The sequence below is a fragment of the Notamacropus eugenii genome, chromosome 2 (assembly GCF_028372415.1).
Source record: "Notamacropus eugenii isolate mMacEug1 chromosome 2, mMacEug1.pri_v2, whole genome shotgun sequence".
Lineage (NCBI taxonomy): Eukaryota > Metazoa > Chordata > Mammalia > Diprotodontia > Macropodidae > Notamacropus > Notamacropus eugenii.
In genome coordinates, this window is record NC_092873.1 from 358,720,711 (window position 1) to 358,737,133 (window position 16,423).

The 16,423-nt window shown below is 43.6% G+C and overlaps 1 protein-coding gene across 11 annotated transcripts in view; it reads right to left on the reverse strand.

Moving 5' to 3' along the window:
• Window positions 1-16,423, reverse strand: part of STAT5B (signal transducer and activator of transcription 5B) — a 68,122-nt gene that overhangs the window by 6,923 nt on the left and 44,776 nt on the right. For 4 of the 11 annotated variants that reach the window (XM_072646496.1, XM_072646497.1, XM_072646501.1 and 1 more), the window contains exons 2-12: window positions 16,085-16,225; window positions 13,135-13,291; window positions 12,636-12,725; window positions 11,077-11,251; window positions 9,682-9,812; window positions 9,072-9,223; window positions 8,597-8,752; window positions 7,833-8,012; window positions 7,355-7,442; window positions 7,142-7,264; window positions 6,489-6,581 (exon numbers count right to left, since the gene is read on the reverse strand). In XM_072646496.1, coding sequence (XP_072502597.1) covers window positions 6,489-6,581; window positions 7,142-7,264; window positions 7,355-7,442; window positions 7,833-8,012; window positions 8,597-8,752; window positions 9,072-9,223; window positions 9,682-9,812; window positions 11,077-11,251; window positions 12,636-12,725; window positions 13,135-13,291; window positions 16,085-16,212 — 1,473 coding nt within the window. In that variant the 5' untranslated portion in view covers window positions 16,213-16,225. Of the gene's footprint in view, window positions 1-6,488; window positions 6,582-7,141; window positions 7,265-7,354; window positions 7,443-7,832; window positions 8,013-8,596; window positions 8,753-9,071; window positions 9,224-9,681; window positions 9,813-11,076; window positions 11,252-12,635; window positions 12,726-13,134; window positions 13,292-13,497; window positions 13,598-16,084; window positions 16,226-16,423 lie in introns of all 11 variants that reach the window. The other 7 variants (XM_072646498.1, XM_072646499.1, XM_072646502.1 and 4 more) reach the window with 3 other exon arrangements.

Sequence of the window (16,423 nt, forward strand, 5' to 3'; positions counted from 1 at the left end):
TATTTTATTGTTCATTTATTTTTCAGTTGTGTCCTACTTACTCTTCATGACCCCATTTGAGGTTTTCCTGGCAGGGATAATGGTGTGATTTGCCATTTCTTTCTCCAGTTCATTTTACAGATGAGGAAACTGAGGTAAACAGGTTTAAGTGACTTGCCCAGTAAGTGTCTGAGTCTTCCTGACCCCAGACCCAGTACTCTGTCCACCGCACTACCTAGGCTGCTGCTGCTGCATTTCTCCCTCGTTAGCATTTGTTTTAAAGAAAAACAGCAAGAGAAAAAAATTTAGCAAAACCAAAAAATAACATTGAAAAGTGTAATAATATACACAAAGATCCATGGATCCCAATATCGACAAAGGAATAAGGGGACATGTATGCTCATGGCTCTTTTTTGGGGGTCAAATTTGTTCTTTAATCATTTTGCAACATAAAGTTTCAATGGCCCTTTCAATGGTTGTGGTCCTTTCCATTTAATTAGCAATGTTGTAGTTAATATGCATCTTCTTTTCTTGGCCCTGTTTAATTTACTTTACGTGAACTTTAATCTCAACTGCTATTCATATACATCTTTCCAGGCTTTTATCATCTTTGTCATTTCTTATAGCACAGTAATATTCCATTATCTATCTCCATAGGGCACAATTAGTTTAGCCATTTCTCAATCTATGGAAATTTACTTCTAGTTCTTTAGTACCTCAAAAAGTACTGTCATCAATACTTTAGTATAAATAATTTCTTTCTGTTCAATGACCTCCTTCCTGGCAAAAGGACCTCTAGGTCAAAAGGTATGGACACTTTTATCACTTTAGGTGCATAATGCCAAACTGATTTTCAGAACAGATACCAATTAACAGCTCCACTAACGAGTTAACATGCTTATCCTTCTACTTTCCAACACTGATTATTCCCATCTTTTGTTTATCTTTGCCAATTTGACAGCAGCAAAGTGAAACCACAGGGTTGTTTTGATGTGCATTTTTTCTTATTATGTTATTTGGGGCATTTTTTCATGTGGTTGTTAATGGTTTGCAATTATTCTTTTGAGAACTGTATGATCACATCTTTTGATTTTTGACTCTACTGGGGAACAGCTTTAAGTATAATCTTAAATATTTCTGCCAGTTGTCTATATTTTCTGGATATCAAACTCTTATCAGAGATATTTGATAAAATACTTTCTCCCAGTCAACTGCTTCTCTTATTATCCTAGATATATTCATTTTGCTTGTGCAAAAGCTTTTCAGTTTCATGTACTCAAAGTTACTTATTTTATCTTCTGGATTTGCCTCTGTCTCTTGTCTGGTTAAGAATTCATCCCTTATCCATAGCTGTGAAAGGTATATGAAACAGCTACATTAATGAACTACTAGTGAAGCTGTGAACTGCTACAGCCATTATGGAACTGTACCCAAAAAGTACAAACTGTGCATACTTTTTGACCCAGTCACAGTATTATTACCCCAAAAGAGATCAAAGAAAGATGAAAAAGATCCATATACAAAAAATATTTATGGTAGCTTTTTTTTTTTTACAGTGGCAAAAAAGCGGGAATTAAAAAGATGTCCATTAACTGGAGAATGGCTGAGCAAATTTTAGAATATGAATGTAATAGGATACTATTATGCCATAAGAAATAATGAAAGGGAAGTTTCAGAGAAAAATGACCATGAAGTGAAGCAGAATGATAACAACAGACTCAGGAGGACACTTTACACAATGACAATAACACCGTAAAAACAAACAACTTTGAAAGATTTAAGAACTCTGATCAAAGTAATGACCAGTCACAATCCCAATGGACTGATGATGAAGCACACAACTCAAGGTGTGGAATGAGACATATTTTAAAAATAAAGCCAAAGCAAGACTTTGTTTGCATGATTATGCATATATGTTACTAGGGTTTTTGTTTTTCTTTTTTTAATAGAGGGGAAGAAATAGGTAGGAGGGAGAAAAAATAACTGTTAATTAAAAAAAAAGAAAGCTATGTGATCTATTTCTCATCTTTTCAAAGGTATGATCAGTAACATTCAAGTCATGTATCCATTTTGAATTCATTGTGGGATTTGGGGTAAAATGTTAGCATATGTCTAATTTTTGCCACACTGCTCTCCAGTTCTCCTAATAGTTCTTATCAAATAAAGAGTTATTTATTTCCGAGATAATTAACATTTTTCAGTTTGGTGAACTATGAATGATTGAGTTAAATTATTTCTGATTCTTCTTTGTCGACTCTATTTCACTGATATACTGGAAAACATACTTTTCCAATAATGTTATGGGTTGGACAAGATTATGTGAGAATCTGAAGCCATGTGGTAAGCACGAAAATAAGTGTGGAAGAACCTAGTCATTCTGTCCAGAGGTGCTACAGAAAACAACAGGTGTCTTCTCATCAGACATTCCGGGTAGAGTATTTTTTTAAAAAAATCTTAAAAGAGAGTTTATTATAAGTATTTCAGTACAGTGCTTCGCAAAGTCTTTCCGATGGCAGCAAAAGAGAATTAATTGTATTTTTTTTTAATTTAACTTTTAACATTTATTTTCACAAAATTTTGGGTTACAAATTTTCTCCCCTTTTATCCCCTCCCCACCCCCAAACCCAAGCATTCTTATTGCCCCTGTGACCAATCTGCTCTCTCCTCTCTCCTCCCTCCCTGCCCTTGTCTCCGTCTTCTCTTTTGTCCTGTAGGGCCCGATAGCTTTCTTGACCCCTTAACCTGTATTTCTTATTTCCCAGTGGTAGGAACATTGCATTTGATCCTAACACTTTGAGTTCCAACTTCTTTAGCTCCCTCCCTCTCCACCCCTTCCCCTTGGAAGACAAGCAATTCAATATAGGCCAAATCTGTGTAGTTTTGCAAATGATTTCCATACTAGTTGTGTTGTATAGGACTAACTATATTTCCCTCCATCCTATCCTGTCCCCCATTACTTCTATTCTCTTATGATCCTTTCCCTCCGCATGAGTGTCGACCTCGGATTGCATTCTCCTCCCCATGCCCTCCCCTCCATCCTCCCCCCCACCCTGCTTGTGCCCCTGTCCCCCACTCTCCTGTATTATGAGATAGGTTTTCCTATCAAAATGAGTGTGCATTTTATTCTTTCCTTTAGTGGAATGTGATGAGATAGACCTCATGTTTTTCTCTTGCCTCCCCTCTTCATCTCTCCACTAATAAGTCTTTTGCTTGCCTCTTTTATGAGAGATAATTTGCCCCATTCAACTTCTCCCTTTCTCCTCCCAATATTTCTCTCTCACTGCTTGATTTCATTTTTTTTTTTTAAGATATGATCCCATCCTCTTCAATTCACTCTGTGCACTCTGTCTCTATGTATGTGTGCATGTGTGTGTACTCCCACCCAGTACCCAGATACTGAAATGTTTCAAGAGTTACAAATATTGTCTTTCCATGTAGGAATGTAAACAGTTCAATTTTAGTAAGTCCCTTATGACTTCTCTTTGCTGTTCACCTTTTCATGGTTCTCTTCATTCTTGTGTTAGAAAGTCAAATTTTCTTTCCAGCTCTGGTCTTTTCATCAAGAAAATCTGAAAATCCTCTATTTCATTGAAAGACCATTTTTTCTCCTGAAGTATTATACTCAGTTTTGCTGGGTAGGTGATTCTTGGTTTTAGTCCTAGTTCCTTTGACTTCTGGAATATCCTATTCCATTCCCTTCCATCCCTTAATGTAGAGGGTGCTAGATCTTGTGTTATCCTGATTGTATTTCCACAATACTTGAATTGTTTCTTTCTAGCTGCTTGCAATATTTTCTCTTTCACCTGGGAATTCTGGAATTTGGCCACAATGTTCCTAGGAGTTTCTCTTTTTGGATCTCTTTCATGCGGTGTTCTGCGGATTCCTTGAATATTTATTTTGCCCTCTGGTTCTAGAATCTCAGGGCAGTTTTCCTTGATAATTTCATGGAAGATGATGTCTAGGCTCTTCCTTTGATCATGGTTTTCAGGTAGTCCCAGAATTTTTACATTGTCTCTCCTGATTCTATTTTCCAGGTCAGTTGTTTTTCCAATAAGATATTTCACATTATCTTCCATTTTTCGAATCTTCTCGCTATGTTCTGTGATATCTGTCTTTCTCATAAAGTCCTTAGCATCCATCTGTGCCATTCCAGTTTTGAAAGATCTATTTTCTTCAGTGAGCTTTTGAATCTCCTTTTCCATTTGGCTAATTCTGTTTTTGAAAGCATTCTTCTCCTCATTGGCCTTTTGAACCTCTTTTGCCAATTGAGTTAGGCTAGTTTTCAAGGTGTTAATTTCTTCAACATTTTTTTGGTTCTCCTTTAGCAGGGAGCTGATCTGCTTTTCATGCTTCTCTTTCATCCCTCTCATTTCTCTTTCCAGTTTTTCCTCGACCTCTCTAACTTGATTTTCAAAATTCTTTTTGAGCTCTTCCATGGCCTCAGCCCATTGGGTGGGCTGGGACACAGAATCCTTGATTTCTGTGTCTTTGCCTGATGGTAAGCATTGTTCTTCCTCATCAGAAAGGAAGGGAGGAGGTGTCTTTTCTCCGAGAAAGTACCCTTCAATAGTTTTATTTTTTTTCCCTTTTCTGGGCATTCTCCCCAGCCAGTGGCTTGACCTCTGAATATTCTCCTCACACCCACCTTGCCTCCTGGTCCTCCCAGCCAGCGTTTGGGGACTGAGATTCAAATGCTGCTTCCAGCCTTAGGGCTTTTGGCGGGGGCAGGGCTGCTATTCAGTGTGAGAATTAAGTTCAGATGGTCAGGTTGGGGCAGGGCCGCCTCTCAGGCTCTGTTCCCTCAGGGGGTTTATGCACAGACCTTCCACAATGGATCCAGGCTCCTGCCCCCTTGGGGAGCCCCTGTCTGCAGCCGCCTCTCAGCTTCTATCTGGGGGGGGGGGGGCCGAGCCATGGGGGCACCCCACTCCCCTCTCAACCCGCCAAAGAGACTCTCTCACCGACTCTCGTCACCTGTGGGTGGAGGGGCTTGTGCCGCCGCTGGAGATCCTGTCCCTGAAGCCTGCTGGGATCTGTACCTCTCGGAGCTGCGGCCGCCGCAGGTCTGGGCTGGGCTCCGCGTCTGCAGCGTGACGGACCTTTTGCGAGAGGTTTGCAGGTCCCTCTGTGGGTGTAGGGACTCGCGTGGCCGCAGGATATCCCGTCCCCGTAGCCCGCTCGGATCTTTTCCTCACGGTGTCGCGGCCGCTGCAGGGCTGCACTCAGCTCCCAGTCCCGGCGCCCAGTCCACAGCACAAAGGACCCCCCACGAGAGGTTTGCAGGTCTCTCCGGAACAGAAATCTCCCTCGCTCCAATATTCCGTGGCCTCTGGGTGCAGAATTCACCGTGAGTTGGTCCCCTCTAGCCGTTCTGTGGGTTGTGGGTTCGGAGCTATGTGTATGTGCGTCTTTCTACTCCGCCATCTTGGCTCCGCCATTAATTGTATTTTAAAGAGCGTTGACATGGACACTAAGTGATGCTTCTCGCATCTCTACCCAAAAGAAGCAGAGTCTTCATCTTAGGCTCCACTCAGTATGAGTGCTAAGGGAGTTGTAACAAGGACAACTGTCCTTTTATGAAACAGCTTCTGCTGGAAAACACAATGCATTGTACTTTCCCTTATGAAACTCCAAATAGTTTGGAATTTCAAACAGCAGCCCACAAAAATCCTTGAATAACAACTCCGGAATGAAGTAGATGATTCTATTTTAGAACTGGAAAGAACCTTAAAGGTAATCTAAAAAGCAAGCACTATGAGCTTCTTTTTCAGAGAGGAAGGATATCATGAAGTAATTTTTTTTTAGCTAAAATACTCTGTAGGGGCCATGTTGGCCTCACCCTCTCCTATGGCATAAAAGGAACTAGAAGCAACTAACTCAAGAGTACAGAACATGACAAATAACATTAGACTAAAGCTAGTGCTGGCTAGTTCTGCTGAACTGTTACTTCCCTCTCTTTTTTATTCTATATTATAGGGAATGGCTCTCTGGAAGAGGGAGGAGGAAAGTATACTGAGAAATATAAGTGATGTCAAAGCAAACAATAGCAATAAATAATTATAAAAAGTCATCTCCCACTTCTAGTTTTCAGATTTCATCAAGAATAGTACCTTTCATAAGTGGGAAATATTTAATGAAATAAAATATATATTTTTAAATAAGCATTTATTAAATGCTCGTTATGATCCTGGCATTTTACAAATTTTATCTCATTTGAGACCCACAACAACCCTGTGAGGTGGGGGCTGTTATCATCCACATTTTACAAAGAGGCAATACCTCAAGTGACATGCCCAGGGTCACACAGCATCTGAGGCTGGATTTGAACTCTGATCTTCCTGACTTCAGGCCCAGGGTTCTGTCTATTATGCTAAAGCTGCCTCTAAATAAAATAATTTTTAAAAAGAATACTACATTCCTCTAACTGAAACAGGGGCCATTTCCTCAAAGAGATTCAAGGCATTAGTCCAAAGACTTAAGACATGGATACATCAGAAGAAAATACTCACAGGTTCTGCAAAAGCATTGTCCCAGAGAACAGTGGCTGTAGCATTGTTATCTTGGCTACCATGAACGATCACCACCACAGGGAGGGAGAGGGTCTAGTGGAAACAAGCAAAAAAATCTCAGAATTCACAACTATTACATTCTCCCCTTCCTTTTCTGACTAACAAATCTCAACACCCTAATGCTCACCTTAACTCTAGGCAACCACAATCCTTGAACACAGCATCTGGACTATTCCAAGAAGCTCTGACATAAACAGGAGGGGCTCCAGGCATTTTTGAAATAGAATGCAACTTAGAAGCTACCAAAGAATATACAGTTTTCTCAAGGTTTTACAGACAACAAGGAGAAACCTGAAGAATTACATGGCAAGAACCTAAAAGTACCTGTGTCAAGCACTCAAATTCTCACTTTAATTGGCCTGGGAAATTTTTCATGCTACCTGTTGTTTTTCCTTTGATCTACCTATGGCATCTTAATGCTTGCCTTGTTACTATCTTCTGAGCGACCTCAAGATTGGATCACTGAGATAATCTCACCATGTTCTACCCCTGAATAGTAAAAGGAAGAGGGTGACCAAAGTACTGTGGAAAAAATAACTGTCCCATGCTCAGAAGTGATTAAGTCAACATTGTTGGAAGAGAGATTTTTTTACCTTGACCTGAAAAACCAGCTCATTCCCACCAACACTGAACTGTGACTCAAACAGGATTGTAAATTTCTCTTCTGTCACTGATTCTGCACCACGACGGTCAGACCTCTTAATGCGTTTTAGGGACTGCAAAAGGAAAAAATGAAATGACAACGCAGCCCAAGATTTCACCGAAATGTGCCGATTTCATCCCCACGTCCTTCTTTCTCTCCTCACCATATTCCTAAAGTGTGCACTGAGGGTGCCAGTTGCCTGGTGATACTCCATCACGCAGCAATTGTTCAATATCTCACCACTGTAATCACTGCAAACAAGAGATCCTCCATAACAAACCAGTCCCAAGGACCCACAGGCCTTCGGGGTCAAAGCACAAGTTTGAAAATTAAGCTAGGGGAGTGATAAAGTAAACTTATCTCATGCCAGTGGACAGTGAGAGACAGAAAGTGGGATGAAGCAGAAACTGGCTCCAAGAGAACAATGATGCAGGGAAGGAGAGGGAAAGGCTAAAGGAACAGGGTAATTAAATTAACAAAGGCCCCTTTCCTTTCCCTATACAGAAGGACAGAAGAGAGACAAGGCATCACAGAGGGGATAGCTACTATCCAGATCTCTCCCTAGGGGGCCACTCTTCCCTCTAAAACCCAAGACCCGCAAGGGGAAGCAGCAGATAGGAAGGAAAGGCATCCATCATTACTTTCGTGTATTCTCGTTCTTCAGCAAAGACTTGGCCTGCTGCTCACTGATGATGGTGGCCTTCACTTGAGGAGGGTTCATGTGCACATTCAACTTCCCGCCCACCAGGAGACGCACTGTAGCTGCAAACTTGGTCTGTGTCTTCAGCACTTGAGGGGGCTGCTTCTCAATGATGAAGGTGCTGGAGGGAAGAGAAATAACCAGACATCCAGGATGCTGCTGACACCAGATGACATCAGCTCTTCCCATGGGGCAGTTCTCCCCCCAGTCTGAAGTAGCAGACAAGAAATCACTAGAGGCTTTTCATGGTTTGGAAGTCAATCAGCTAGGTGGACTAGGGATGGCCTTGGGCCCTTTAAATTTTGAGGGATGGGGGTGGGGGCTCCCCTAAGAAGACTGTAGCTGTAAAAGATGAATGACCCTACATAGCCAAAAGAAGGATACTGAGAGTTAGAAGATGACAGGGAGGGGAAGGGACCTAAGTAAGAAGGTCAAAAGGAGCTAGGGACCACTGGACTGGGGGAACAAGGGAAGGTCAGGCATCTGTTCTGTGGCAGTTCTCTCAGAAGCAGAGACAGCAATCTCTCTCTGGCACACTGTCTGTTGGGAAGCTCAGTCCAAAGCATCCGGAGAAGCAAGAGTCCAAGAGAAAGAACAGCCCAAGACAGGGGAGCCAGAGGTCCTGAGTTCAATGATCCCCAGAAGTTTCCCTTGCTCCCCAAGGCTGAGGCTGGCTCAAGATGAAGGGAAGTTTGGAGCAGTCACCTGGTCACCAAGGCAGAGATGATATCTGTGATGGTGGCATTGAGCTCAGTCAGCATCTCCTCCACGGGTCCAGGAATAGGCAACTGCTGACAAAGATGCTCAGCCCTCCTGATCTGCTGTCGGTTCTGCCAGATGATCTCAGCCAACTTCTCACACCTGGGTGTGGAGGCCCACAGGGCAACATGAAGGGAAGGGGTTAAATTGTCGAGGATGCAGGCTGATCCAATGCTGGCCTAAGGAGGGACAGCCCACACTAGAGAGGGACTTCCTCTCCAACCATGGGAAGGGACCAAGGAAACTCACAGAGGAGGTCAGGGGTGGGACTGGGGGCAGTGCTTGGCTTCAGCCACCTTCCCTAACCCTTCAGTCTGGAGGAGAGCTCCAGAACCTCGTGTGCCCAGCAACAGCCCTCAGGCTGGAGCCCCAAGACCAAAAGCCAAGCCCCATCCAGGCCAAAGCTACCCCCGCCCCATACCAAGACTGCAGGACGTCCAGGCTGCCCTCTGGAGGTCCTCCATTCCCGGCCAGTTGCTGCCTTCTCTTCCACTGGATCAGCTCATCGTCCAGAATGACAGTTTGCTGCTTCCGCAGCAGCTGCAGGGTCTTCTGGTGTTTCTCTGCCAGCTCCTGCCAACATCACTGGATCAGAGACAGAGCTGGGAGCCACCATAAGGTTCTTCTGCTCCAACCCCCTCACTACACAAGGGCAGAGACATCCAGCTCCAGTCCCCACACAGAGGAGTAGTAAGTGGCAGAGCTGGGATTAGAACCCAAGTGTTCTGAATCCAAGGGGCAAAGGCCAGGTCCCTTGGAGGGCTCAGAGCACAGCCTATCTCTGCTCCATTTAACAAAGAGGAAAATGACAGGGAAGCTCTTTTCTCACATGGCTTGCTCACTTCTCTTGTCCCAGCCTTCCTAGACCAGATTTCCCACAGAGAAAAGGATCCATGGTAGTCACCCTGCCTGCCTCTTTGGCTCAGCCCCCCCAGGAAGAGATCAGGACATTGCTGTCCACCTGAGGACACCCACCACCCCTCACCCCTCATCAGTTCTGCCTAGGACAGAGTGGAAAGGAAGAAGCTTACCACCCGGTATTGCTGCAGAGTCTGGGCCTCACGCTGCAGCCAGGCCTCCAGGGACACCTGCTTCTGCTGAAGTGCTGTTTCCCTTGTCAAGCGTTCCTGGGGACTCAACTGTGACAGCTGGGAGAACTGAGCTGTGGGGAAAGGAACAGACCAGGGCCCTCCCCTTTAGCCTCCACCCAGGAAGCTTTGGGGATCCAGGCACCTCAGGATCAGGAGGTAGAAGGGCCCACAGTGAGGAATACCCGCCCCTCCAAAAACAGGGAGAGACCCTTCTGAAGCTCCTCCTTTCAGTCTCCTCTCCAACACTAATCAGCATCCTGTTCAGCCAGTCCTATCAGTGGCTCTAGGTGACAGAGGCATGAAGTCTTCAACCTATCCAGAAACGGCCTCATCTTTGTCCCTCAAATACATCAATGACAATCAGGGCCCAGTTCATACTCCACACTCCCTCTTGTCTGCCTGGGGATGGCAGTTTCTTCCAGATGAGGAACGTGATGAGGGAGGATACATGCTTGTGTGCGTGTGTGTGTGCGCGTGCATGTGCATGTGCATATGTGAACGTGTGTTTGTGCAACAGTCAGAAGACAGGCACCAGAATGCCACGATCCCACAGAAGGTGCAAAGTGAGGGGAAGCTGTCTGATCTCAGGCAGCCTCTCATGGAGAGAGGGTGCTCATGCTCAGGCTGACTCCAACTGTGCTCCTAGCCCAGGCACTTGAGCTTGGCCTTTCTGACAGCATGCCTGTCTGGCTCCCCCTGGGACAAGGCCAGGCTCCAGCCTAAGAGAGGAGGCTCCTGGAAGGCCAGGAGAGGGAGCTCCTGGGGACCTACAACTGCTTTCTTCCATGGAGAGCCTTACCCTGGTTCTTCTGCTCTGAAGGCTGCTGCCTCCTGGGCACAAGGCAGACACTAGCCCCTGCTCAAAGGAAGGGCTGTTCAGCTGGGAGCACCGAGATACTCCACAGATGCCTCCTCCTGGAAGACTTCCTGAAGCTAGGCCTCCCACAAACTCTCCCACCATCCCTGCTTGGGCAGACCCTGGTGGGTGTGTGTCCTAAGGAACATTCCTGTGTGTTTCCTGTTGAGGGCAGGTGAGTTGAGGGCATTTTTAAAGCATGTGCTATGGTCACAGCAGTGGCTAGGATGGTACTTACAGCAGGAGCTATCTCAGAGTGGAACCTGTTTCCCCATTGGACTAGGAGCTGGCTGAGGAAGAGATCAGGCCCCTCCCTTCTTCTTTAGCCCCTGTGTTTCTTAGTGATGGGATTCCCTGGCAGCTCCAGTCCAAGGCCAATGCCCCAAACCAGGAGCATTCTTCTCTCCAGGCCTGAGCTCTCTAGGTGCCTCTGACCCCACCTTCAGCCCCAGCCTCCACGGCAGCCCTACCAGCCTCACCCTGGTTTCTGAGGCTCTCCTGGTACTGGATAATGAAATACTCCTGAGTCTGCTGTAGCTTCTTGAGCTCATTCTCTGTGTCCTGAGTGACCAGTCGCAGCTCCTCAAATGTCTGGTTGATCTGCAGGTGTTTCTGGGACATAGCATCAGCCAGGTTCCCGGCTGGAGAACTACACTGCACACAGAAAGAGAGGCAAGGGGAGAGGCAGCAGGGTCACATGGCCTGAAGGGCTCTAGGCCTCAGACACAGCCCATGAGCCTCTGGGGTACACTCCACAGACCCAAAGCCTTTAGCCACAAGGACAAGACAATTACCATGAGGGCTACAGAAAGGGGAAAAAAGGGCTCTAGGAAGACTAGGAGACTCTCATAGGGAACAACTCTGGAGAAAAAGGAATCTTGGTTTGTTTTACGTCTACCCCCTCCCAACTCAAGGAAATCCTCAATGGGCTCCCTAGAGGACATAAGGAGAGTATCATTCCTTCTAGACAGTGCAGGCAGACCCCACCTGGTGAAATCACTTAGTTCTTTCTTCCTTGCTATGGAATAAAATGTTCCAGGCATCTAGATAGCATAGTCTCTCAAAGAGATTTCAGCTCCTCTCCTCCCCACACACCCATTGACTTAACAAGGCTAATGTCACCAGGTTTCCATAGCACCAACCACCCAGTGATCTTTTTTGCTCTGGACATTTTGCTCTGGATCAATCAACCAGTTTATCTTCCAGCCTGCCACTAATTGACATGACCCTCAAGTAGAGAGGATTTGGAATCCTCAGTATCTCCAAGAACAGCATCCTTCTCATCCCTCACAGACAACAATTCACAATCAAAGCCTAATTCTTACTCTGACTACATCGAATCTGCCCAGAGACACTGCTTCTCCCAGAGGAGGTATGTGGTGAGGGAAGGAATGGGGGAGATAAGGGAATGTAACATTTTTCTGTACTATCAGGTGTAATTATGCCTTGGTCACTTTTGCTAAACTGCCTTTTTTTCTTTTCCTATTAGAGGGTGAGCTCCTTGAGAGCAGGAACTGTGGGCTAGTTTTCTTTCTTTGTCTCACCAACATTTAGCACAGTGCCTGGAAAACAGTAATTGTTTAATCAGTGCATGCTGACTGACTTTTGTCCCTTCTCTTCCTGGGGATGATCCACAGTTTAGGGCAAGGTAGAGGGAAGCATATATTCAGAAATGAAGGTGAAATTTAAAATGGTTTTCAAAAGGCCTGGCTCAGAATCAGTCCTGTCTTCCAGCACCTTCAACCATCACCCTATTCATCAAACTCAAGCCTCAGCATTTCTCACTCACTTTGAACTGAACTGTATTCATTTACCCCTGTTTGTGATGCTTTATCATAAAATCAAATCATGTGACACATGGATGTCTCATGTCTCCTATCAGATGGCAAGTTACTTGGGGTCTGAACCATCTTCACTGTTTCTTTGGTGTCCCCTTGGTAGCCCGTGAGACAGTCTTCTGTGCACAGGAGAAATTCACTCCATATGCAGAGAATCTGATGAGAGAGAATGCTCTCGCACAGCTCCCTGGGACACTCACGTTGGTAGCTTCTCGGACCAGCCTCTGCTCATTGTATAATATGTGCCGGATACATCGGACCAACTCCATGGGGCAGCGGTCATAAGTGCTCTGAAAGAATCAAACACCAAATGGCAAGTAGGCTTTGTCTAGGCTATAGAGATCTATTTACCCTCTGAGACAGGTTAAGTGTTTATTAGTGAAAAGCATCCTCACACCTCTGATCTTGTGTTCTGAAAAGAACTCAGAGTGGAAGCATTTTTAACAATGCAACTACTTTAATAAGCAAATATGTGTCCTGATCAATAGATGTCAATCTAGGGTACAGCGTAAGTTACAAAAACATATATCCTTTTTTAAAAAGAGTAAACCTCAACAAATCTAGAGCCCATTTACAACTGGTACCTCTTAGACATGCCATAAAGAAACAAATTTAATATCCTTTTGGCATTAGAGCTCTAAAAGAAGTACCAGATTTCCTTCGCAGGAAGGGGTAACTGTACACAGATATCATACGCACCTGAAGCTGAGTTGCATAATGCCCTAGCTTGATCTTCAATAAAAACCCATCTTCCCCCACTTGGTGCTCAGCCTTCTTCTGTAGCTCCTGGATCAGACCCTCCAGGAGCTGAGTAGCTTTAATGTTCTCCTGTGGATTATCAAGATCTATTGAGTCCCTGGGGGGAAAAAAATTACACATACGTGTATACATATATGCACTTGACATGTGCATCTTAAAAGTGCAACATCAACTCATGGTAAAATATCTTTAAAAACAAATAAACAAACTGCCTCCTTGTGCCCAATTAGAAAATTTTCAGGAACCTACTCCATGTCAATCCACTAGATGCCTATATTCATCTAATCCTCATTCACTGATTACCTTGGCTGGACTGTATAGTTTAGTTTCTTTCCTTTTACAAAGCACTGTCCCTTGTTCTTTCTCCCACAGGTCTGCTCTGGGGTGTTTGTGCTATCTGCTCCTGGAAATGAAGGGAGAAGGAGCATTTCCATACACATTATGGGCATAAGGGTTCTGGAACTTTGACAAATATGTGGCCCTCTCAATTTTGACTAAACACAGTAGCACCTCCAATTGAATTCACCACTTTCCCAGAGTCTAAATACAGGACCAGCTCCAGGCAATCTTGCACATCCCTATCCTCACAATGATTTATTTCTCTGTCAGAAGCAGGGATCAGGCATCAGGTTTCTCAAGAAGAGACAGGGAAGGAACAGCAACATAAACGCAGTAGGTCAACTTCTCTATACTATTTCCATTAAACACTGGAAATGAACCACCGAGGAAGAAGACCCACAACGTTTGTGAAGGATAATCACTAATAGTACAAGTTACACACCTGGGCAGTGTTAATGCTCCAGTAATGGAGAATGAGGTTCAGTTCCAATGCTGCCTCCTACAGGAGGCCTACCCCTGATCCCCTCCTCCCTAGAAATTATTTTGTCTATCTGCTTATATGTGTACATGATGTTACCTCCAAAAAGACAATCTAAGTTATCTGACAGCAGAAACTCCTTTTTTCGGTCACTGTATTTCACGTGCCTGGCATACAGTAGGTGAACACTGAATGAATGAATGAGCTACTTTTAAAAATGGAAAGCATAGGACCTTGCAATCAGATTATATTTGTTTATTTTGGTAACTCTGAACAATTGCTTCTAGACAGTACTAAAACTGTTAATTCCATTCACAGAAGGAACCAGACAGCTGTCAGATTGAAATAACTCTCAGTCACAACTGACCTGGGCTGGATCCAAACAAGTGACATAGTACTAAACAAGCTCTATATTTCACTGCCCATCCCCTGAAGCCTGTTTTATAATCTGTTTGCTAATGTAGGCACAAACAGAGGTATACAAAGATGTGGTTGTTTACTCTAACAAATAATATACCAAAACCAACACTGGGGGAAAAAGAGGAAGGAAAGGCGAACTTTCAAAAGGTATGTTAGCTGCATTAAATAAAAATGAAGGAAAGATATAAAGAACAAACCTGCCTCACTAATACTGAATTTGGCAGAATCTCCTGCTTGAGGCTCCCCTTACTCTTGAGATGGTTTTATTTTGGGTTTTTTTTAGACTTTGAGTAAAACTGGGAAGAGTCTAAATTTGCCTCAATTTAAAACTGAGTTATTGACTCATTTTAGTGATGTGAACAGTTTTACTTCTCCTGTTTAAACCCGAAAGACCAAAGATTTTCCGATTAAAATTCTTATACTGATATAATCACTCATACAATGTAAGACTAAAACTGTATTATGAACCTAAAACAAGTCTTTAATAGTCACTTAATACAGAGATTATATGGCAAAACTGCTTAATGGAGCTTTAAAAATCTGAATAGAAACTTGCTATTGTTTCTCTGTCTTTTCCCAATAACCTCCCACGGAAAAAAAAAGTATAATCCTGTCCCTAAAAAAGCATCTAAATCAGGACAGTGAGCAGAGTACATTTGACATGCTTAGATTTCACAGTTGATTTCATGCCTAAGGCATTTTAAAGCTACACAGAAAACTCTTATCCTTTTTGGAGTTATCCAATGTCACTTTCCTAAATGGAAATCTGCTAACATGTAACTTCTATCCATCCAGTGGCACAATCACTGAAATGCAACTAACCCTATGTATACAGTAAAAAGGAGAATGGTTCTTTCCCAGGACTATCAAACAGAAGTCTGAAGCACCTACATAATATGGCAATCACAATGGACTGTATTTTAAAATCTCTGAGAACATTTCAATTAAGTCTGAAATACCTAATTTTAGGACTGACAGTCAAGGTTTTTGTTTGACAAATATATCACCAAGGAGAAGGCAGGTTATATTTTGAGGCAATTTTTTCTGGATACAGGTTTGTCAGTTTTATCCATCCCATTAGGACAAAGGCCACACTTTTTTTTTAAATATACTGACTCACGCACTCATACAATGTTCTGTACCCTTTGGGAGCTCACAACATAACTTGATGGTGGATATTCACTAACCATAATGGTCTAACAGGCAATAGGTAGTGCAATGGATAGAATACTGGCCGTGCAGTCAGGAGGACCTGAGTTCAAATCCCACCTCAGGTATTTACTTGCTGTATGACTCTGGGCAAGTCACTTAATCCTGTTTGCCTCAGTTCCTCAGTTGTAAAATGAGCTGGAGGAAAACTACTCCAGTATCTTTGCCAAGAAAACCCCAAATGGGCTCATGGAGAGTCAGAACACAACTGAAAAGACTCAATAAGAGAAATAATTTTCTAATTCTTTAAGCTGGTACACTGGAAGAAAAATTCTCAAAGACTCCAACTCCACCACCCCCTTTTCCTCTTGCTCTCTGCATAAAGACAGAATTTTAAAGCCTAAATGAACTTTCCACCATTCTTCTTAAGCAAAGATAAACATTTGTAGACTCCCACCAAGTACACCAAGTTATTAAAATATAAGAAAAAACTAGCCTACATACCAAGCTTGGCTTTCAATCCACTGGGATAAGTAATGCCGCACCTCGATAGGGAAGTGCTGGCCATATAAAGCTTGCATCTGGTGGAGGGCATCTCCCTGGAGCTGTTGTGCTTGGATCCACACAGCCATCCTTCACAACCTGCTAAAAACCAACCAAATTTTGTTGCTGTTTTTAAAAATTGTTAAAAGACAACACTGTAGGAGAAGCTGTAAAGCAGTCATGGTTATAACCCCTTTCAGTGGTCTAGTGAGTTTTTTTCATTATTAATTTGATTTTATCAGAATTTGATGCTAATATTCCTTAGAGTGGTCGTAAGTAGCTGCCTAAAAAGACTGATGC